The sequence below is a fragment of the Anser cygnoides genome, chromosome W, assembly GCF_040182565.1.
Source record: "Anser cygnoides isolate HZ-2024a breed goose chromosome W, Taihu_goose_T2T_genome, whole genome shotgun sequence".
NCBI lineage: Eukaryota > Metazoa > Chordata > Aves > Anseriformes > Anatidae > Anser > Anser cygnoides.
This window is the reverse complement of record NC_089911.1, coordinates 8,519,668-8,541,475: the sequence shown is the minus strand read 5'-3', so window position 1 is coordinate 8,541,475 and position 21,808 is coordinate 8,519,668. Positions and strand designations below refer to the sequence as shown.

General features: G+C 67.0%; 1 protein-coding gene across 1 annotated transcript; it reads left to right on the top strand.

Annotated features, from left to right (window-relative positions):
* Nucleotides 1–1,339: 1,339 nt before the first annotated feature.
* LOC136788603 (serine/threonine-protein kinase LMTK3-like) lies at nt 1,340–18,237 on the top strand. Its single transcript, XM_066987166.1, is given in 20 exon segments — nt 1,340–1,347; nt 1,807–1,897; nt 1,899–1,943; nt 2,026–2,170; nt 3,190–3,263; nt 3,356–3,462; nt 3,540–3,627; nt 9,271–9,300; nt 9,302–9,420; nt 9,666–9,750; nt 10,249–10,327; nt 10,330–10,369; nt 11,185–11,334; nt 12,268–12,299; nt 12,302–12,523; nt 12,526–12,559; nt 15,643–15,711; nt 17,075–17,468; nt 17,633–17,727; nt 18,120–18,237. Coding segments are annotated over 20 exon segments (1,986 nt in total). The 3' UTR covers nt 18,199–18,237.
* Nucleotides 18,238–21,808: the final 3,571 nt, after the last annotated feature.

The following is a 21,808-nucleotide window of genomic DNA, read 5'->3' as shown; positions in this document are numbered from 1 at the left end:
CCCCCCCCCCCGTGGTACCCAGCCCCGTCTCCATGGCGACCCCCGCATCCCTCGCCCCGCCCCTCTGGGGGCGGGGCCGGCGCTGACTGACAGGCGCGGCGGCCAATGGCGGCGGGGCGGGGCCTTTTGGGGAGGGGGTTGCGGGGGGGGGGGGGCTCGGCGCGGGGGGGGGCAGCAGCGATCCCGCACGGCCGCGCCGGCGGCTGCTGGAGCCTGCACGGCCCCCCCGGCCCTCACCGCCCCCCTTACTGCCCCCCACCCCCTATTGCCCCCCATCACCCCCCCATCACCCCCCCACCCCCCTTGATTGCCCCCCCATAGCTCCCCCATCACCCCCCCATCCCCCTTTTTGCCCCCCCACCCCCTTTATTGCCCCCCACCCCCTTATTGCCCCCCCATCCCACCCCCCATCCCACCCATCCCCTCCCCTGCCCCCCCATTGTCCCCCCCCCGCCCCCCCAGCATCCCCCCATTGTCCCCCAGGAGCCCCCCCCCCCTTTCCATCACCCCCTTTGCCCCCCCCCAAGCCCCCCCCCCCAGCCCATTATCCCCCCCCTTGGTGCCCCCCCACCCCCTTTATTCCCCCCCCCATCCCTTCATTCCCCCCCTTGGTGCCCCCCCATCCCTTTATCTCCCCCTTTATCCCCTCCCCTTTGTCCCCCCCCTTTTGCCCCCCCATCCCTTTATCCCCCCCCCACAATGCCCCCCCCGCCCCCTCCCCTCCCACCCCTCCCCCCCGCCCCCCGCCCCCCTTTAGGGTGTCCCCCCCCCCCCCAGTTCCCCCCCCGGGATGCGGCTCCCGGCCCCCCCCCCCGCTGCTCCCGGCCGCCGCCGCCGCCGCCGCCATGGCCTCGCTCGGCCCCCCCGGAGCCCTGGGGCCCCCCCCCAGCCCCGCGGTGAGTGACGGCGTCTGTCCGTCCGTCCGGCCACCTGTCCGTCCGTCTGTCCCCGCATCCCCCCCCCCATGTATCCCCTGTTCGTCTGTCCCCCCCCGTGTCCGTCTGTCCCCGCATCCCCCCCCCCCCCATTCATCCCCCTGTTTGTCTGTCCCCCCCCCCCGTGTCCGTCTGTCCCCGCGTCCGCCCGACCCCTTGTCCGTCTGTCCGTCTGCCCCCCCCCCCATCCATCCCTGTGTCTGTCCGTCTGTCCGTCCCCCCCCCCATCTCCAGCCCTTTTCCCCCCCGGGCATCATCCGTCCCTCTGTCCGCCCCCCCCCCCCGATCCGTCTGTCCGTCTGTCCCCACATCCCTCCTCCCCCCCCCCCGTCCATCCGTGCCCCCCCCCCGTCTGTCCGTCCGTCCGCCCCCCCCCATTGTCCCCTCCGTCCCCACAGCTGCGAATGGGGGGGTGAGTGGGGGCAGCAAGTTGGGGGGGCTGTTGGGGGGGGAAGGAATGGGGGGCCCAACCACACCCCTGTCCCCACAGACCCCCCCCAAATCCACCCCGATGGGCCCCCCATCCCAATGCCCCCCCACCCCAGACCCACCCCACCCCCCCCACCCCATACCCCCCCCCAGGGCGCCCCCCCAAACCTCTCCCCCCAAAACCTCTTCCCCCCCCAGGCATCCTGCCCCCCCCCCCCCCAAAAAAAACTCCCCCCAGGGTATTTCACCCCCCAGGGCATCCCACTCCCCCCCCCGGGCATTCCCCCCCCAAAATAACTCCCCCCCCCAAAAAACAACCTCCCCCCAGGGTGTTTCACCCCCCCCCAAGCGATCCCCACCCCAAAAAAAAATCCCCCCCCAAGTCATCCCCTCCCCCCAGGCCGCCCCCCCCAAATAAAAACACCCCTCCCCCCCTCCCCAGGGAGCCTCCCCGCCGGGGGGGCCGGGCCCGCTGCCCCCCCTACGCCGTGGTGCTCCTCTCCTGCTCCGGCCTCGTGGCCTTCGTCCTCCTCCCTCCTCACCTGCCTCTGCTGCAAGCGCGGCGACGTCGGCTTCAAGGTGAGGGGACCGGGGGGCGGGGGGGGGGGGCTCAATTGGGGGGGCACCCCTGACCCCCCTCCCTCGAACCCGACCCCCCCAGGAGTTTGAGAACCCCGAGGGCGAGGAAGACTCCGGCGAGTTCACGCCGCCGGCCGAGGAGACGTCGTCCTCCCCCTCCCTGCCCGACGTCTACGTCCTGCCCCTGGGGCACGTGGGGGCCGCCCCCCGCCCCCCCCCCCCGGCGGGTAAGGGGGGGGGGTTGGGGGAGGAACCTGGGGGGTGGGGGGGTCTAGGTTGGTCAATGGGGGAGGGAAGGGTGGTCAGGGGGGTGTGGGGGGGTTCTAGGTGGGTCAATGGGGGAGGGAAGGGTGGTCGAGGGGGTGGGGGGCTCTAGGTGGCACAATGGGGGGGTTATGGGTGGGGGGGTTCTGGTGCCCAATAGGTTGGAGGGGGAGTTCTGGGTCACCCAATATCTGGGGGGGGGGTTCTGGGTCACCCAACATGAGGAGGGGGGTCTATGGGTGTTCTAGGTCACCCAATGGGGGCTTGAAGGGTGCCCAAGTGGGGACGTGGGATGGGGGGGTTCTAGGTCACCCAATGGGTGTGTGCGTGGGGGGGTGTTCTAGGTCACCCAATAGCTTGGGGGGAGGGGTGGTGTCTATGAGTGTTCTAGGTTACCCAATGGGTGGGTCATGGGGGGTTCTGGGTCGCCCAATAGCGGGGGGGACACACTATGGGTGTTCTAGGTCACTCAATGGGTGGCTTAAGGGGGGTTCTAGGTCACCCAATGGGGGGGGGTTCTGGGTCACCCAACATAGGGGGGCCCTATGGGTGTTCTAGGTCACCCAATGGGTGGGTTTGGGTTGCTCAAGGGGGGTCTGGGTGCTCCTATGGGTCCCTTCCCATTTTGGGGGGTCCTTGCCCCATTTTGGGGGGTTCCGGGTGCCCCTATAGGGTCCCATGACATTTTGGGGGGGCGTCTCACCACACTTTGGGGGGGTCTGGATGGCCCTATGGGTTCTGTCCCATTTGGGGGGTCTCATCCCATTTTTGGGGGGGGTCCGAGTACCCCCGTGGGTACAACCCCATTTGGGGGGGGGTCTGGGTGCCCTCACCCCAATTTGGGGGGTCCCACCCCCTTGTGCCAGGGATCCGGGTGCCCCTCCCCCCCTTCCCCCATCCCGGGGGGTCCTTTCTCCCCTTCCCCATTTTATGGAGGGGGGGGGGTCTCTGAGTCCATCCCCCCCCCCCCAAATTTTTCCAGCCCCCCCCAAGCCCCCCCTCAGCCGCCAGCACCTCAGCTACCTGCAGGAGATCGGCACCGGCTGGTTCGGGAAGGTGAGCGGCGTTTTGGGGGGGGGGGGCACACATTAAGGGGGGGGGTCTCCTCCCCACGCCTCCCCCCGGGGCCCCTGTGCCCCCCCCCCCAGGTGATCCTCGGGGAGCTGCGGGGGGCGCAGGTGGTGGTGCAGGAGCTGCGGGCGGGGGCGGGGGTCCCGGAGCAGCGGCGGTTCCTGGCCGAGGCGCAGCCCTACAGGTACGGGGGGGGGATTTTGGGGAGGGGGGCATAAAAATAACCGGGGGGGTCCTCGACGGGGGTCCTGGTGCTTGCAGGAGCCTCCAGCACCCCAACCTGCTGCAGTGCCTGGGGCTGTGCAGCGAGAGCGCGCCGCTGCTGCTGGTGATGGAGTTCTGCCAGCTGGTGAGACTGGGAGCACTGGGAGGGGGCTGGGGGGGCTGGGAGCACTGGGAGGGGGCTGGGGGGACTGGAGGGGGAATGGGAGGGGGCTGGGGGGGACTGGGGGGAATGGGAAGGGGCTGGGAGAGACTGGGAGGGACTGGGAGCACTGGGAGGGGACTGGGAGGGGTGGGGCGGGGAAGGGGAGGGGGCTGGGAGGAGACTGGGAGCACTGGGAGGGGGCTGGGAGGAGACTGGGAGCACTGGGAGGGGACCGGGGGGACTGGAGGGTCACTGAGAGGGGGCTGGGGGTAATGGGAGGGGGGTGGGGGGGCTGCAGGGGGGTGCAGGGGGTTTATGTGGGGGGTTACAAACGGTTTTCACGGGGTTTGCACAGAGTTTACAAAGGGGTTGCACGGGGTTTGCACAGGAGGTTGCACACAGCTTGCACAGGGTTTGCACAAGGTTTACACAGGGCTTACACAAGGCTTACACAGCATTTACACGGGGCTTACACAATGTTTACATGAGGTTTACACGGGATTTACACAAGGTTTACACCAGGTTTACATGCAGTTTACACGGGGCTTGCACAGGGTTTACACGGGGCTCACACAAAGTTTACGCATGACTTGCACGGGGTTTACGCGAGGCTTGCACAGGGTTTACACAAGCTTTACACAGGGTTTACACAGGGTTTACACAAGGTTTACACCGGGCTTGCGTGTATTTTTGCACAGCATTTGCACAGGGGGGTTGCTCGGGGGGATCCTTTACACGAGGCTTACACGGGGTTGACACCAGCTTTACACGGGGTTTACACAAGCTTTACACCACGCTTGCGTGCATTTTTGCACAGCATTTGCACGGGGGGGTGGTTCTCGGGGGGAATCCTTTACACGAGGCTTACACGGGGTTGACACCAGCTTTACACAGGGTTTACACAAGCTTTACACCAGGCTTGCGTGCATTTTTGCACAGCATTTGCATGGGGGGTTGCTCGAGGGGGGAATCCTTTACACGAGGCTTACATGGGGTTTACACAAGCTTTACACTGGGTTTACACCGAGTTTACACATGCTTTACACCAGGCTTGCGTGCATTTTTGCACAGCATTCGCACGGCGGGGGGTGCTCGGGGGGGAATCCTTTACACGAGGCTTACACGGGGTTTACACCAGCTTTACACGGGGTTTACACCGAGTTTACACAAGTTTTACACCAGGCTTGCGTGCATTTTTGCACAGCATGTTCACGGGGGGGGGTGCTCGGGGGGAATCCTTTACACGAGGCTTACACGGGGTTTACACAAGCTTTACACAGGGTTTACACAAGCTTTACACCAGGTTTGCATGCATTTTTGCACAGCATTTGCATGGGGGGAGAATGCTCGGGCGGGGGAATCCTTTACACGAGGCTTACACGGGGTTGACACCAGCTTTACACAGGGTTTACACAAGCTTTACACCAGGCTTGCATGCATTTTTGCACAGCATTTACATGGGGGGGGTTGCTCGGGCAGGGGGAATCCTTTACACGAGGCTTACACGGGGTTGACACCAGCTTTACACAGGGTTTACACAAGCTTTACACCAGGCTTGCATGCATTTTTGCACAGCATTTGCATGGGGGGGGTTGCTCGGGCAGGGGGAATCCTTTACACGAGGCTTACACGGGGTTGACACCAGCTTTACATGGGGTTTACATCGAGTTTACACAGGGTTTACACCGGGCTTGCGTGCATTTTTGCACAGCATTTGCACGGGGGGAGGTTGCTGGGGGAGGGGGTATCCCTTACACGAGGCTTACATGGGGTTGACACCAGCTTTACACGGGGTTTACACCAGCTTTACACAGGGTTTACACCGAGTTTACACAAGCTTTACACCAGTCTTGCGTGCATTTTTCACAGCATGTGCACGGGGGGGGCTCAGGGGGGAATCCTTTACACGAGGCTTACACAGGGTTTACACCAGCTTTACACAGGGTTTACACCGAGGTTACACAGGGTTTACACCGGGCTTGCGTGCATTTTTGCACAGCATTTGCACGGGGGGAGGTTCCTGGGGGAGGGGGTATCCCTTACACGAGGCTTACACGGGGTTGACACCAGCTTTACACAGGGTTTACACAAGGTTTACACCAGGCTTGCGTGCATTTTTGCACAGCATTTGCACTGGGGGATCCTTTACACGAGGTTTACACCAGCTTTACACGGGGTTTACACCAAGTTTACACAAGCTTTACACCAGGCTTGCGTGCATTTTTGCACAGCATTTGCACTGGGGGGATCCTTTACACGAGGTTTACACCAGCTTTACACGGGGTTTACACCAAGTTTACACAAGGTTTACACCAGGCTTGCGTGCATTTTTGCACAGCATTTGCACAAGGTGGGTTGCTCGAGGGGGGGAATCCTTTACACGAGGCTTACACGGGGTTGACACCAGCTTTACACAGGGTTTACACAAGCTTTACACCAGGCTTGCGTGCATTTTTGCACAGCATTTGCATGGGGGGGTTGCTCGAGGGGGGAATCCTTTACACGAGGCTTACATGGGGTTTACACAAGCTTTACACTGGGTTTACACCGAGTTTACACATGCTTTACACCAGGCTTGCGTGCATTTTTGCACAGCATTCGCACGGCGGGGGGTGCTCGGGGGGGGGGAATCCTTTACACGAGGCTTACACGGGGTTTACACCAGCTTTACACGGGGTTTACACCGAGTTTACACAAGTTTTACACCAGGCTTGCGTGCATTTTTGCACAGCATGTTCACGGGGGGTGCTCGGGGGGGAATCCTTTACACGAGGCTTACACGGGGTTTACACAAGCTTTACACAGGGTTTACACAAGCTTTACACCAGGTTTGCATGCATTTTTGCACAGCATTTGCATGGGGGAGAATGCTCGGGCGGGGGAATCCTTTACACGAGGCTTACACGGGGTTGACACCAGCTTTACACAGGGTTTACACAAGCTTTACACCAGGCTTGCGTGCATTTTTGCACAGCATTTGCATGGGGGGGTTGCTCGAGGGGGGAATCCTTTACACGAGGCTTACATGGGGTTTACACAAGCTTTACACTGGGTTTACACCGAGTTTACACATGCTTTACACCAGGCTTGCGTGCATTTTTGCACAGCATTCGCACGGCGGGGGGTGCTCGGGGGGAATCCTTTACACGAGGCTTACACGGGGTTTACACCAGCTTTACACGGGGTTTACACCGAGTTTACACAAGTTTTACACCAGGCTTGCGTGCATTTTTGCACAGCATGTTCACGGGGGGTGCTCGGGGGGAATCCTTTACACGAGGCTTACACGGGGTTTACACAAGCTTTACACAGGGTTTACACAAGCTTTACACCAGGTTTGCATGCATTTTTGCACAGCATTTGCATGGGGGGAGAATGCTCGGGCGGGGGAATCCTTTACACGAGGCTTACACGGGGTTGACACCAGCTTTACACAGGGTTTACACAAGCTTTACACCAGGCTTGCATGCATTTTTGCACAGCATTTACATGGGGGGGGTTGCTCGGGCAGGGGGAATCCTTTACACGAGGCTTACACGGGGTTGACACCAGCTTTACACAGGGTTTACACAAGCTTTACACCAGGCTTGCATGCATTTTTGCACAGCATTTGCATGGGGGGGTTGCTCGGGCAGGGGGAATCCTTTACACGAGGCTTACACGGGGTTGACACCAGCTTTACATGGGGTTTACATCGAGTTTACACAGGGTTTACACCGGGCTTGCGTGCATTTTTGCACAGCATTTGCACGGGGGGAGGTTGCTGGGGGAGGGGTATCCCTTACACGAGGCTTACATGGGGTTGACACCAGCTTTACACGGGGTTTACACCAGCTTTACACAGGGTTTACACCGAGTTTACACAAGCTTTACACCAGTCTTGCGTGCATTTTTCACAGCATGTGCACGGGGGGGCTCAGGGGGGAATCCTTTACACGAGGCTTACACAGGGTTTACACCAGCTTTACACAGGGTTTACACCGAGGTTACACAGGGTTTACACCGGGCTTGCGTGCATTTTTGCACAGCATTTGCACGGGGGGAGGTTCCTGGGGGAGGGGGTATCCCTTACACGAGGCTTACACGGGGTTGACACCAGCTTTACACAGGGTTTACACAAGGTTTACACCAGGCTTGCGTGCATTTTTGCACAGCATTTGCACTGGGGGGATCCTTTACACGAGGTTTACACCAGCTTTACACGGGGTTTACACCAAGTTTACACAAGCTTTACACCAGGCTTGCGTGCATTTTTGCACAGCATTTGCACTGGGGGATCCTTTACACGAGGTTTACACCAGCTTTACACGGGGTTTACACCAAGTTTACACAAGGTTTACACCAGGCTTGCGTGCATTTTTGCACAGCATTTGCACAAGGTGGGTTGCTCGAGGGGGGAATCCTTTACACGAGGCTTACACGGGGTTTACACCAGCTTTACACAGGGTTTACACCAGGCTTGCGTGCATTTTTGCACAGCATTTGCACAAGGTGGGTTGCTTGAGGGGGGAATCCTTTACACGAGGCTTACACGGGGTTGGCACCAGCTTTACACGGGGTTTACACCGAGGTTACACAAGCTTTACACCACGCTTGCGTGCATTTTTGCACAGCATTTGCACGGGGGGGAGGTTGCTGGGGGAGGGGGTATCCCTTACACGAGGCTTACACGGGGTTGACACCAGCTTTACACAGGGTTTACACAAGCTTTACACCAGGCTTGCATGCATTTTTGCACAGCATTTGCACTGGGGGGGATCCTTTACACGAGGTTTACACCAGCTTTACACGGGGTTTACACCAAGTTTACACAAGCTTTACACCAGGCTTGCATGCATTTTTGCACAGCATTTGCACGGGGGGATCCTTTACACGAGGTTTACACCAGCTTTACACGGGGTTTACACCAAGTTTACACAAGCTTTACACCGGGCTTGCGTGCATTTTTGCACAGCATTTGCACGAGGTGGGTTGCTCGAGGTGGGGAATCCTTTACACGAGGCTTACACGGGGTTTACACCAGCTTTACACAGGGTTTACACAAGCTTTACACCAGGCTTGCGTGCATTTTTGCACAGCATTTGCACTGGGGGGATCCTTTACACGAGGTTTACAGCAGCTTTACACGGGGTTTACACCAAGTTTACACAAGCTTTACAGCAGGCTTGCGTGCATTTTTGCACAGCATTTGCACGAGGTGGGTTGCTTGAGGGGGGGATCCTTTACACGAGGCTTACATGGGGTTTACACCAGCTTTACACAGGGTTTACACCGAGTTTACGCAAGGTTTACACCAGGCTTGCGTGCATTTTTGCACAGCATTTGCACGGGGGGGTTGCTTGAGGGGGGAATCCTTTACACAAGGCTTACACGGGGTTGACACCAGCTTTACACAGGGTTTACATCGAGTTTACACAAGGTTTACACCAGGCTTGCGTGCATTTTTGCACAGCATTTGCACGGGGGGGTTTGCTCGGGGGGGGGAATCCCTGGGGGGGGTGTCACGGTGGGGGCGTCCCTACGGGGGCAGCTCTCGCCCCAGCAGTTTTTGACCCTTTTTCCCCCTTTTTCCCCCTTTTTTTTTTTTCCCCGCTCCCCCCCCGCGCCCCCCCCCCCCCCCCGCAGGGCGACCTGAAGCGCTACCTGCGGGCGCGCGGCGCGGGGCCGGGGGGGGGACGCCGCAGCTGCCCCCCGCGACGTGGCCACGCTGCAGCGCCTGGCGCTGGAGCTGACGCTGGGGCTGCGGCACCTGCACCGCCACGGCTACGTGCACAGGTACGGGGGGGGGGGATTTTGTACGGGGGGGTCATCTTATACGGGGGGGGTCATTTGGGGGGGGATTTTAATTTGGGGGAGGGGGGTCCTGCTCCGAGCCCCTCCCGCACGCTGGGGCTGCGGCACCCGCATGGTGGTACGGCGGGGGGGGGGTATTTTATAGGGGTGGGGGATTTTGGGGGGGGTATATTATTGGGGGGGGATTTTATTTCGGGGGGGGGTCCCGCTCTGAGCCCCTCCCGCAGCGACCTGGCCCTGCGCAACTGCCTGCTGACCTCGGAGCTGAGCGTGAGGCTGGGGGACTACGGGCTGGCCCGCTGCCACTACCGGGTAGGGGGGCACGGGGGGGGCACGGGGAGGGGTCTCTGGGGGGGCATGGGGATGGGGGGGTATTGGGGGGTATTGGGGAGGGGATGGGGATGGGGGGCTGGCCCGCTGCCACTACCGGGTACGGGGGGGTCACAGGGGGGGGCACGGGGGGGGGGTGGCGTTGGGGGTGGGGGGCATTGGGGTGGGGGGAGCACCAGGGTGGGGGGGGGTATGGGGATTGGGGGGGTTAATTGGGGGGGGGTATGGGGGGGATATGGGGATGGGGGGGCACCTGGACCTTGGGGGGGGCACTGGGAAAAGGGGGGGGAATGGGATTGGGGGGCATTGGGATGGGGGGCACTGGGACCGGGGGGGGCGCCAGAACCCGTGGGAGGGGGACAGGGACCAGTTTGGGAGCAGTTGGGGGCCATCTGGGGACCAGTTGGGACCAGTTGGGACTGGTTGGGGATGGGACCAGTCAGGCCCAGTTGGGCCCGGTTGCGACCGGTCGCCCCCCAGGAGGATTACTACGTGACCCCCGAGCACCTCTGGGTGCCGCTGCGCTGGGTGGCCCCGGAGCTGGTGGCCGAGAGCCGGGGGGGCTGGCGGTGGCCGAGCAGAGCAAGGAGAGCAACGTCTGGTGAGGGGGCGGGGGGCATGGGGGGCACGGGGGTGTCGCGGTGCCTCCCGGCGCAGTGTCGTGGCGCGCCGGCGTGGCGGTGTGACGCTGTCGTGGTGTTGCCGTGCTGTGGTACCGGTGGCGGCGGTGCCTGGGGTGACGGCGTCGCGATATTGAGGTGCCTGGGGCGGCGGTGTCGCGATATGGTTGCGGTGGCGCTGACAGTTTCGATACCATGATACCCATCCTGATGGCACCTACGGCTTCAGTGCGGCGGTGCCTGTCCCGACAGCACCTGCTGTCGCGATATCACGGTGCCTATCCCGATGGCACCCAGTGTCGCAATACCAGGATTCCTGGCGCAATGACACCCACTGTCGCGACACCGCGATGCCTGTCTCAACACCACCCACCATCGCGATACCATGATTCCCATCACACCACCACCCACCATCGCGATGCCATGCCCATCGCGATGATCCACCCACCGTTGCGATATCGTGACGCCTGTTGTGATGGCACCCGCCATTGCGACACGATTCCTGTCGTGATGCCACCCGCTGTCACGACATGGCAGTGCCTGTCGCGATATGTCGGTGCCCGTCGCGATACAGCGGTGCCCATCGCGACATGTCGGTGCCCGTCGCGACGTGTCGGTGCCCGTTGCGATATGTCGGTGCCCATCACGACACCAGGGTACCTGTCGCGATATGTCGGTGCCCGTCGCGATATGTCGGTGCCCGCTGTGAATGTCGGTGCCCGTCGCGACGTGTCAGTGCCTGTTGCGATATGCCGGTGCCCGTGGCGACGCGTGGTCCCGTGTCGCGATCCGGCAGGGCGCTGGGCGTGACGCTGTGGGAGCTGCTGGAGCTGGGCCGCCAGCCCTACCCGCAGCTCTCGGACCGGCAGCTCCTCGCCCGCCTCCTGCGCGGGCAGCCCCCGGCCCCCGGGCGGCCCCGCCTCAGCCTGCCCCAGGGCGACCGCTGGTGAGGGGGGGCCGGGGGGGCGGGGGGGGCATGGGGGGGCGTGGGGGGGGGGGCATGGGAGGGGGCATGGGGGGGGGCATGGGGGGGGGGGGCATGGGGGGGCACGCGGGGTCATAGGGGGACACGGGCTGTGCCTGCACCGGGGTGACCGCTGGTGAGGGGGGCCGGGGGGGCGGGGGGGCATGGGGGGGCATGGGGGGCATGGGGGGGTCATAGGGGGACACGGGCTGTGCCTGCCCCAGGGCGACCACTGGTGAGGGGGGGCCGGGGGGCGGGGGGGGCATGGGGGGGGGGGGTCGTGGGGGTATGGGGGGGTATGGGGGGGTGGGGGTCGGGGGGTGGGGGGGGTCGTGGGGGGCATGGGGGGGTATGGGGGTCATGGGGGGACACGGGCTGTGCCTGCACCGGGGCGACCGGTGGTGAGGGGGGCCGGGGGGGGCAGGGGGGGCAGGGGGGTGGGGGGGGGGGGTCGTGGGGGTATGGGGGGACACGGGCTGTAACTGCCCCAGGGCGACTGGTGGGGAGGGGGGCGGGGGGGGGGGGGTTGGGGGGGGCATGGGGGTATGAGGATGGGGGGAGGTGGGGGGGACATGGGGGGAAGTGGGGGGTTGGGGGGTGCATGGGGAACATGGGGGGGACACGGGAGGGGGCTACGGGGGGGCTACAGGGGGACGTGGGGTGCTTGGGGGGCACCCAGGGACACGCAGCCCCCAGCCCGTCCCCATCACCCCCCTTTATACACCCCCCATTTTATACCCCCTTTACGACCCCCCTTTTTACCCCCCTTTTTTACCCCCCTCCTTTACACCCCCCCTTCCATGCCCCCTCCTTTGTACCCCCCTTAACGCCCCCCTTTATGTCCCCCCCCCTTTCACCCCCCTTTTCTCCCCCCTCGCCCCCCCCTCGCCCCCCCCCCCCGCCCCCCCCCCCCAGGTTCGCCCTCCTGCAGTCCTGCTGGCTGCCCCCCCCCAGCGCCCCTCCCTGGACGAGCTCCACCGCCGCCTCAGCCTCCTCCAGCGGGGGGCAGGGACGGGGGGCCCCCCCGCCCCCCCCGCCGCCCCCCCCCACCAGGCCCCCCCCCCCCCCTCGCCCTTCCCCCTCCTCGAGGCCTTCCCGGACCCCGAGGACGTGCTGACGGTGACGCAGAGCAGCCGGGGGGGGCTCGCCTTCGAGTGCCTCTGGGAGCGGGCCCGGGGGGGGGGCGCCCCCCACGCAGCCCCCAATGGCGGGGGGGGGCGCCCCCCCCCGGGGTGCTGCCGGTGCTGGGGGCTCGGAGCCCCTCGGGGGGAGCGAGTATTTCATCCGCCTGGAGGAGCACCTCGAGGGGGGGGGCGACCCCCCCTTGCCCCCCTTGCCCCCCCCCTCCCCAGCCCCCCGGCTTGCCCCCTTTGCTGGGGGGGGGGAGGGGGAGAAAATGTGGGGGGGGGCGCCCCCCCCGCCCCCCCGGCCCTGCCGCTGCGCCCCGGCCCCCGGGTGGCGGGAGGGGGCCCCCCTGCTGCGCCCCCCCGAGGGTCGGGGGCGACGGGGACGGTTCGTCGCCGAGGGCCGAGGGGGGGCGGCGGGCGGCGGTGACGTCATCGGTGACGTCACCGGCGGCGGTGATGTCACGGGGGGGGGGGCCGGGGGGGACACGGGGCGGTGGCGCTGGAGACGGCCCCGTGGGGACACGGAAGGGCCCCGGGGGCACGGGAGGGGGCACCGGTGGCGCTGGAGATGGCCCCGTGGGGACACGGACGGGCATCGGGGACACGAGACCGGTCCCCGGCGACACGAGAGGCGACGCCGGTGGCACAGGAGGTGGCCCCGTGGGGACAAGAAAGGGCGCCGGTGACACGGGAGGTGGCACCGACGGAACAAGGAGGGGCACCGATGACACTGGAGATGGCCCCGTGGGGACAAGAAAGGACCCCGGGGACACGAGAGGCGACAGCGGTGACATCGATGACCCAGGAGGTGACACCGATGGCACCGGGGACGGCACCGGGGACGGCGGAGGTGGCACCGATGGCACGAGCGACGTCCCCGTTGGCACTGGAGATGGCCCCGTGGGGACAAGAGGTGCCACCAGGGACACCAGAGGTGGCACCAGGGACACAAATGCCACCAGGGACACGAGCGGTGACGCCAGGGACGCCCCCTTTGGGGCCAGCGGCGGCCCCGTGGGGACAAGGGCCAGCGGGGCCAGCAGCCGGGACACCGGGGACGTCCCCGCGGGGCCACCAAGTGTCCCCTTTGGGCCGGGGGGGGGGACACAGGGGGACAGGGGGCGGCCACGGGGGTGTCCCCACGGACAGGGGAGGTGGCACCGATGTCACCGGAGGTGTCCCCTTTGGAACCGGGGACGTCCCCACGGACACGGGAGATGTCACCGATGTCACCGGAGGTGTCCCCAAGGGCACCGGGGACGCGAGAGGTGCCACCGCTGCCACCCGAGGTGCCACCACGGACACAGGCGAGGCCACCGTTGTCACCCGAGGTGTCCCCTTTGGCACCGGGGACGTCCCCATGGACACGAGAGGTGCCACCACCGTCACCCACGGTGTCACCGCTGCCACCGGAGGCGTCCCCGAGGGCACCAGGGACACGAGAGGTGCCACCATTGTCACCCGAGGTGCCACCGCTGCCACCCGAGGTGCCACCACGGACACAGGAGGTGCCACCAATGCCACCCGAGGTGTCCCCTTTGGCACCAGGGACACAAGAGGTGCCACCAGTGTCACCCGAGGTGGCCCCAAGGACACAGGAGATGCCACCGTTGTCACCCGAGGTGTCACCGCCACCCCAGGAGATGTCCCCAGTGCCACCCGAGGTGCCACCACGACCCCACGAGAGGTCCCCTTTGTCCCCCGTGGTGTCCCCTTCGTCCTCCGAGGTGCCACCACTGCCACTCGCGGTGTCCCCAGTGTCACCCATTGGGTCCCCATTGTCCCCCCGGTGCCACCACGACCCCCCGAGATGTCCCCATTGTCCCCCGAGATGTCCCCATTGCCCCCCACGGTGTCCCCCAAGGTGTCCCCAGTGTCCCCCCCAGTGCCACCGCTGCCACCTGTGGTGTCCCCATTGCCCCCCCAGTGTCCCCAGTGTCCCCCAAGGTGTCCCCTTTGTCCCCCGAGGTGCCACCGCGACCCCCCGACATTTCCCCGTTGCCCCCCGAGATGTCCCCATCGCCCCCCCCGCTGCCACCCCCCCCGCCCGCGCTGTCCCCTTTGCCCCCCCCGGTGTCCCCACCCCCGCCACCGGGGCCCCCCCCCCGGGCACCCGGCACCCCCGCGGCCGAGGGGGGTCCCGGAGGGGGGAGTGGAGGTCCCCAAGGGCGCCCCCCCCCCCGACGGGGACACCCGGGGGGGGGCGAGGGAGGGGGGGAGGGGCGGGGGGTGCCAGGAGGGGACCCCGGGGGATGCCGGGGTCCCCGGGGGGTCCCCGAAAATATCCCCGGGGGGGTCCCCAAAGGGGTCCCCGGGGGGGTCCCCGAAAATATCCCCAAAGGGGTCCCCGAAAACGTCCCCAAAGGGGTCCCCTGGGGGTCCCCAAGGACTTCCCCGGGGGGTCCCCGAAAATGTCCCCCGGTGGGACCTGGGGGCGGTGCCCCGCAGGGGACCCCGAACGCTGCCCCCAGGGGACCCCAGGAACCCCCCGCGGGTCCCCGAGGGGTCCCCCAAAATTTCCCCGGGGGGTCCCCGAGGGGGTCCCCAAAAACGTCCCCGGGGGTCCCCAAAAGTGTCCCCAAGGGGGTCCCCAAGAAAACGCCCGGGGGGGTCCCCAAGGGGTCCCCCAAAATGTCCCCAAGGGGGTCCCCAAGGCGCTGCCGAGAAATGTCCCCAAGGGGGCCCCAAAAATGTCCCCGGGGGGTCCCCAAGGCGGGGCCGGGAGGGGTCCCCCAAAATATCCCCCAGGGGGTCCCCAAAAACGTCCCCAAGGGGGTCCCCAAAAAGGTCCCCAAAAAGGTCCCCAAAACCGCCCCCGGGGGGTCCCCGAGGCGCCCCCGCCCGGAGACGCCCCCGGGGTCCCCCAAAAGGCCCCCGGGGGGTCCCCGGCCCCCCCCCCCCGGGGGTCCCCATCCCCCGGCGCCGCCGGCGGAGGCGGAGGCGGCGGCGGCGACCCCGGCGGGGGGGGTCCCTGGGGGGGTCCGGGCGGGGGGGCTGCTCGGGGACCCCGGGCCCGGCCGAGGGGGGTCCCGGGCCCGGGGGGCCGGGGGGCGAGGGGGGGCCCGTGGTGGTGCAGGAGCGGCTGCAGGTGACGCTGCGCGAGGACGTGACCCGCGCCCTGCTGGCGCCGCGGGGGGCGCGCACCCCCAGGGACCCCCCGCAGGGAGCCCCCCGCAGGGAGCCCCCCGCAGGGAACCCCCGGAGGGAACCCCCAGCAGCGCCGACATCCGAGGTGGGTGCCGGGGGAGGGGGGATTTTTGGGGAGGGGGGGTTGGAGGGGGGATTTGGGGGGGAGGGAATATTGGGGGGGATCTGGGGGGATTTGGGGGGAGGGAACTTTTGGGGGGGTGTTTATGGGGGGGATTTTGGGGGGGCGGGTTTTATGGGGGGATTTTGGGGGGGATTTGGGGGCAGGGCTTTTTGGGGGGTGTTTGAGGGGGGGAATTTGGGGGTAGGGAAGATTTGGGGGGGATTTGGGGGGGTGGGGGGAGGGGGTTGGGGGGAGGGAATATTGGGGGGGATTTAGGGGGGTATTTTGGGGGGGGGTATTTTGGGGACCCCCCCCAGTGCGCATTGTGACGCTTGTCTTCTTTCTGCCCCCCCCCCTTTTGCCCCCTTCTTTCTGCCCCCCCAACTGCCCCTGTTGCCTCCCCCGCCCCTTCCAACTGCCCCCCCCCAAACCTGCCCCATCGCCCTCCTGTTTGCCCCCCAACTGCCCCCACTGACCCTATTGCCCCCTCTACCCCCTTATTACCCCCCTATTGCCCCCTCCCCTTATTACTCCCCCAATTGCCCCCCTTATTGCCCCCTCCTCATTTTTGCCCCCCATTGCCCCTCCGTTATTACCCCCCCTTATTACCCCCTATTACCACTCCCCTTATTGCTCCCCCAAACCCTCCCCCTTATTACCCCCCTTATTACCCCCCAATTGCCCCCTCCCCATTTTTGCCCCCCAAACCCTCCCCCTCCTTATTGCCGCCCCATTACCCCCCAATTACCCCCTCCCCCAATTACCCCCCAATACCCCCTCCCCTTATGGCCCCCCAATTACCCCCCCAATTGCCCCCTCCCCCAATTGCCCCCTCCCCCAATTACCCCCCCAATACCCCCTCCCCTTATGGCTCCCCCCAATTACCCCCCAATTGCCCCCTCCCCCAATCACCCCCCCAATTGCCCCCTCCCCCAATTACCCCGCCAATTGCCCCCTCCCCCAATTACCCCCTCCCCCAATACCCCCTCCCCTTATGGCCCCCCCCAATTACCCCCTCCCCCAATTACCCCCCAATTGCCCCCTCCCCCAATTACCCCCCAATACCCCCTCCCCTTATGACCCCCCCAATCACCCCCCAATTACCCCCTCCCCTTATGGCCCCCCCAATTACCCCTCCCCCAATTACCCCCTAATTACCCCCTCCCCCAATTACCCCCCATTGCCCCTTCCCCCCATTACCCCCCAATTACCCCTCCCCCAATTACCCCCCAATTACCCCCTCCCCCAATCACCCCCCAATTGCCCCCTCCCCCAATTACCCCTCCCCCAATTGCCCCCCCATGACCCCCCTTCTTGCCCCCCCTCCTGCCCCCCCCCCCCCCAGCCAAGGCGTCCCGCCTGTCCCTGCCGCTGCCCCCCTGGCCCTGCGCCCCCTCCCCCGCCGCAGCCCGCGGGGGCCTCGCTGGGAGGCGGGGCCTGCGGGGGCGTGGCCGGAGGGGGCGTGGCCAGAGAGGGCGGGGCCTGCGGGGGCGGGGCCAGCGCCGCCGGAGGAGGAGGAGGAGGAGGGGGAGGGGGAGGAGGAGGAGGGGGCGGGGCCGGGGGCGGGGCCGGGGGCGGGGCCAGGCGCGGCGGTGCCGCTGGTGGTCACGTGCTGGGACGGGCGCGGCCTGCGCGGGCTCCTCAAGGCGCCGCGGGGCGTGGCCGAGGGGGCGGCGCTGGTGCGCAAGCGCAAGGCGGTCTCCTTCTTCGATGACGTCACCGTCTACCTCTTCGACCAGGTGGGCGGGGCCTCGGCCGGGGGGAGGGGGGCGTGGCTTCGGGCAGGGAGGGGGCGTGGCTTCGGCATTGAGGGGCGTGGCTTCGGCAGGGAGGGGGCGTGGCCGGCGCTGACGGCTCCTCCCCCTCCCCCCGTGTGCTCCTCCCCCTGCCCCCCCCCGCGCAGGAGACGCCGACCAACGAGTTGAGCGGCCAGAGCGGCGCCGGCGGGGAGGGCGGGGCGGCCCCCCCGGGAGGACTCCGGGGCGCCCGGAGGGCTGGGTGGGTGGGGGAGGGGCAAAGGGGGGGGGGGCTTGGGACGGTGGGGGAGGGGTCCTGGGAATTGGGGGGGGTCCTGGGAATTGGGGGGGGGCATCAAAATGGGGGGGGGGGGGCTAATGGGGGGGGGCAAAATGGGGGTGGGGCTGGGAATTGGGGGGGTCCTGGGCCATGGGGGGGGGTGGGAGCAGGAATATTGGGGGGGTCCTGGGAAATGGGGGGCAAATTGGGGGGGGGGCTGGGACATTATGGGGGGGGCTTGGGACATGGGGGGGAAAAAGGGGGGGGGTCCTGGGACATGGGGGTCCTGAGCGGGGGGCAGCCCCAAGTAGGGGGGTTACTTGGGGGGGGCACCTTCGGGCCCTGACCCCCCCCCCCCCTTTTTTTTTTTTCAGCCCCCGTCGAGAACTGAAGGGGGGGGAGGACGGACCCCCCCAAGACCCCTCCGTCCCCCCCGCCCGTTTTGTACAGTGACTGTGGGGGGGCGGGGGGGGGCAATTCTCCAGTGCCAAAATGGGGGGGGGGGGGGCCGCACCCCCCCGCCCCCGCCCCCACGTAGCCCCCCCAGCGCCCGGCCTGGGGGTCCCGGGGACGGAGCCCCCCGGGGGGGGCGGATTTGGGGGGGGGGGGGAGGGGGTACATTAAAAGACCTGGCTTTTACTGGGAGCAGTGTGCGTGGACTGGTTTGTACTGGGAGCAGGGACTGGTTTGTACTGGGAGCAGAGACTGGTTCGTACTGGGACGGGACTGGTTTGTACTGGGACCAGGACAGCCGGGGGGCAGTTGTGCCAGGGCCCCGCCCCCCTGAGCCGCTCTGATTCCCCCCTCCGCCCCCCGTCCCTCCCAGCGCTCCCAGTAAGACCATTAACGGCACTGGGAGCGGGCGTGCGAGGGGCGCGCAGGTAGGGGGGGCGCACAAACGCGTGCGGGGAGGGGCCGGCAGCGTTGCACACGCGCGTGCAACAGGGGGTGGGGGGGGGCACAGCGGGGGGCTCCCCGTTGCACACGTGCGTGCAAGCACAAGACCCCCACCCAGGCCTTGCACCACCGCCTGCTTTGACCCCGCCGATTTACCCCCTTGCACGCCCTTGCACGCGCGTGTGCAAGCCCCCCTCCCCCCCGCCATGGTGGGGGCCCTGGCGCTGGCGGCCCTGGGGGCGCTGCTGGGGGCGGCGGGGGCCGAGCCGGGGCCCCCCGCTTCATCTGCACCCCGCTGCCCCCCGGCGCCGAGCCGGGCTGCGCCGCGCACGACGGCGGGCACCGGGGCTGGCACGGGGGCTGGCACGGGGATTTGCACGGGGGTTTGCACGAGGGGTCGCACGAGGGGTCGCACAAGGGGTCGCACAAGGGGTCACACGAGGGGTCGCACGGGGGTTTGCACGAGGGGTCGCACGAGGGGTGGCACGAGGGGTGGCTCGGGCCTCCCGCGGGCTTGCACGAGGCCTTGCACGAGGATTTGCACGTGGACTCGCTGGCGGGGGCCCGCCGCACCATCCTGCGGCTGCGCGAGGCCCTGGTGCAGCAGCGCGAGGCCGCCCTGGAGCTGGCGGCCAAGCTGGGGCGCTGCCAGGCGGCCCGGGGGGGGGCCAAGAACCCGGGGGGCCCGGGGACCCCCAGGAGCCGCCGGGCCCGGGGGGGCCCGGGCAGCCGAGGAGCCGCGGGGCAGGACGGCGGGGGACGCGGCCGGGACCCCCCAGCGGGCGCTGCAGGGGCTGAGGCAGAGGCTGCAGCAGCTGCAGGTGGGTGGGGGGTCCGGGAGGGGTCCGGGGGGTCCAGGGGGTCCCGGGGGGTCCCGGGGCGGTCCCAGGGGGACGCGGGGGGAGGTTATGGGGAGGGGAGGGGGCCTGGGGGGTGTGGAGGGGGATTGGGAGGAAGGGGGTGGGGGGTGGGGGTCCCGGGGGAGGCAACGGGGGGTCCCGGGGGTTCCGGGGTCCCGGGGGGCACCCTCCCTGTGCGTCCCCCTCCCCGGGTATCCCCGTGCAAAGCTCTGCCCCTGATCCTCTTTGGGCCTGGAGGGGGCGGGGGGGATTGAAGGGGGGGATTGAGGGAGGGGGAGGGGAGGAGGTGACCCCCCTGCCGCCGCTGCCCTCGTTAACCCGGCGCTGATTAACCCCGGGATTAACGGGGGCAGCTGCGGAGCCGGCCTGGGCTGGGCTAAATATAGGCGGGGGGCTGGGGCAGGATGGGGGGGGGGGTAGAGGGCAAAAATGGGGGGGGGGACGACTATGGGGCAGAATTGGGGGGGTAGGGGACAGGATTGGGGGGCTACGGGGCAGGATTGGGGGGTGGGGACAGGGTGGGGGGGCTGTGGGGCAGTTCCGGGGGGGGCATGGGGCAGCTTGGGGGGCTACGGGGCAGTTTGGGGAGGCTACGGGGCAGTTTGGGGGGTCTATGGGGGCAGACTGGGGGGGCCGTGGGTCATTTTGACGCCCCCCCCGCCCCCCAGCACAGCCACAACGTCTCGGGGCTGCGCGAGGCCCTGCAGAAGAAGATCGGGCTCCTGGAGCTGCAGCTGCATCACCACGGCAACGGCAGCCGTCACCATGGCAACGAGCATCCCGGGCACCATGGCAACGAGCATCCCGGGCACCACGGTCACCACGGCAACGAGCATCCCGGGCACCACGGTCACCACGGCAACGAGCATCCCGGTCACCATGGCCATGACCACCATGGTCACCATGGGAACGAGCATCCCGGGCACCACGGTCACCATGGCAACGAGCACCACGGCAACCACCACGAGAAGCTCAGTGGCCACCACGACGGTCTCCACGGCAACCACCACGGTCACCACGGCGACCACGGCAAGGCCGGCAACCACCACAGCAGTCACCATGGCAACCACCACGAGGATCTCCACGGCAACCACCACGGTCGCCACGACGACCACAGCAAGAGCGGTGACCACGGCAACCACCACGGTCACCATGGCGACCATGGCAAGCCCGGCAACCACCGCGAGGATCTCCATGGCAACCACCACGATCACCATGGCGACCACAGCAAGAGCGGTGACCACGGCAACCACCACGGTCACCATGGCGACCACGGCAAGCCCGGCAACCACCACAGCAGCATCTTCCATAGCAACCACCACGAGGGTCACCATGGCGACCACCACGATCACCACGGCGACCACCATGGTCACCACGGCGACCATCACAGTCACCACGGCAACCACAGCAAGCCCGGCGACCATGGCAACCCGCACGGGGACCACAAGCATCTCCACGGCAACCCCCACGCCGGTCTCCATGGCAACCCCCGAAGCACGCCGGTCTCCATGGCGACCACGGCGACCTGTGGGACCACCTCCATCGCCACGGCGACCCCGAGGACCAGGAGGACGAGCACCACCGCGACCACGGGGACCACGGGGACCAGAGCCACGGTGAGCGGGACCCCCGGGGGTGGGGGCCCCTGGGGAGGGGGGCACCGAGGGGGGGGACACCGGGGGATGGGGACCCCAAGGGACAGAGACCCCCAAGGATGGGGACCCCAAAAGATGGGGGGGACCCCAGGGATGGGGACCCTAAAGGACGGGGGGGACACCCCAAGGGACAAAGATCTCGTGGGAGGGGGACCCTAAAGGAGCGAGGACCCCCAGGGACCCCAAAAGATGGGGGGGGACACCCCAAGGGACAAAGATCTCATGGGAGGGGGACCCCAAGGGGCGAGGACCCCCAGGGATGGGGACCCTAAAGGAGCGAGGACCCCAAGGGACCCCAAAAGATGGGGGACACCCCAAGGGACAAGGAGCTCATGGGAGGGGCACCCCAAGGGATGGGGACCCCCAGGGACAAAGACTCCCAGGGACAGGGACCCCAGGGATGGGGACCCCAAAGGATGGGGGGGGGACCCCGGGGATGGGACCCCCAGGGCCCCCCAGGCACCCCCAAACCCTCCCCCCTTCCCCCCATCCCCTCCCCCCCAATCCCCCTCATCCCCTTCCCCCCCCCCCCAGCGATGCACTAACGGGGGGTCTGCGGGTTCCGGGGGGGTCCCGCAGGTGCCGGGGGCCGCGGGGGGCTTCTTGGTGGCCTTCCCCGGCGCACGGCCTCGATGTTCGCGCGGGCGCGGG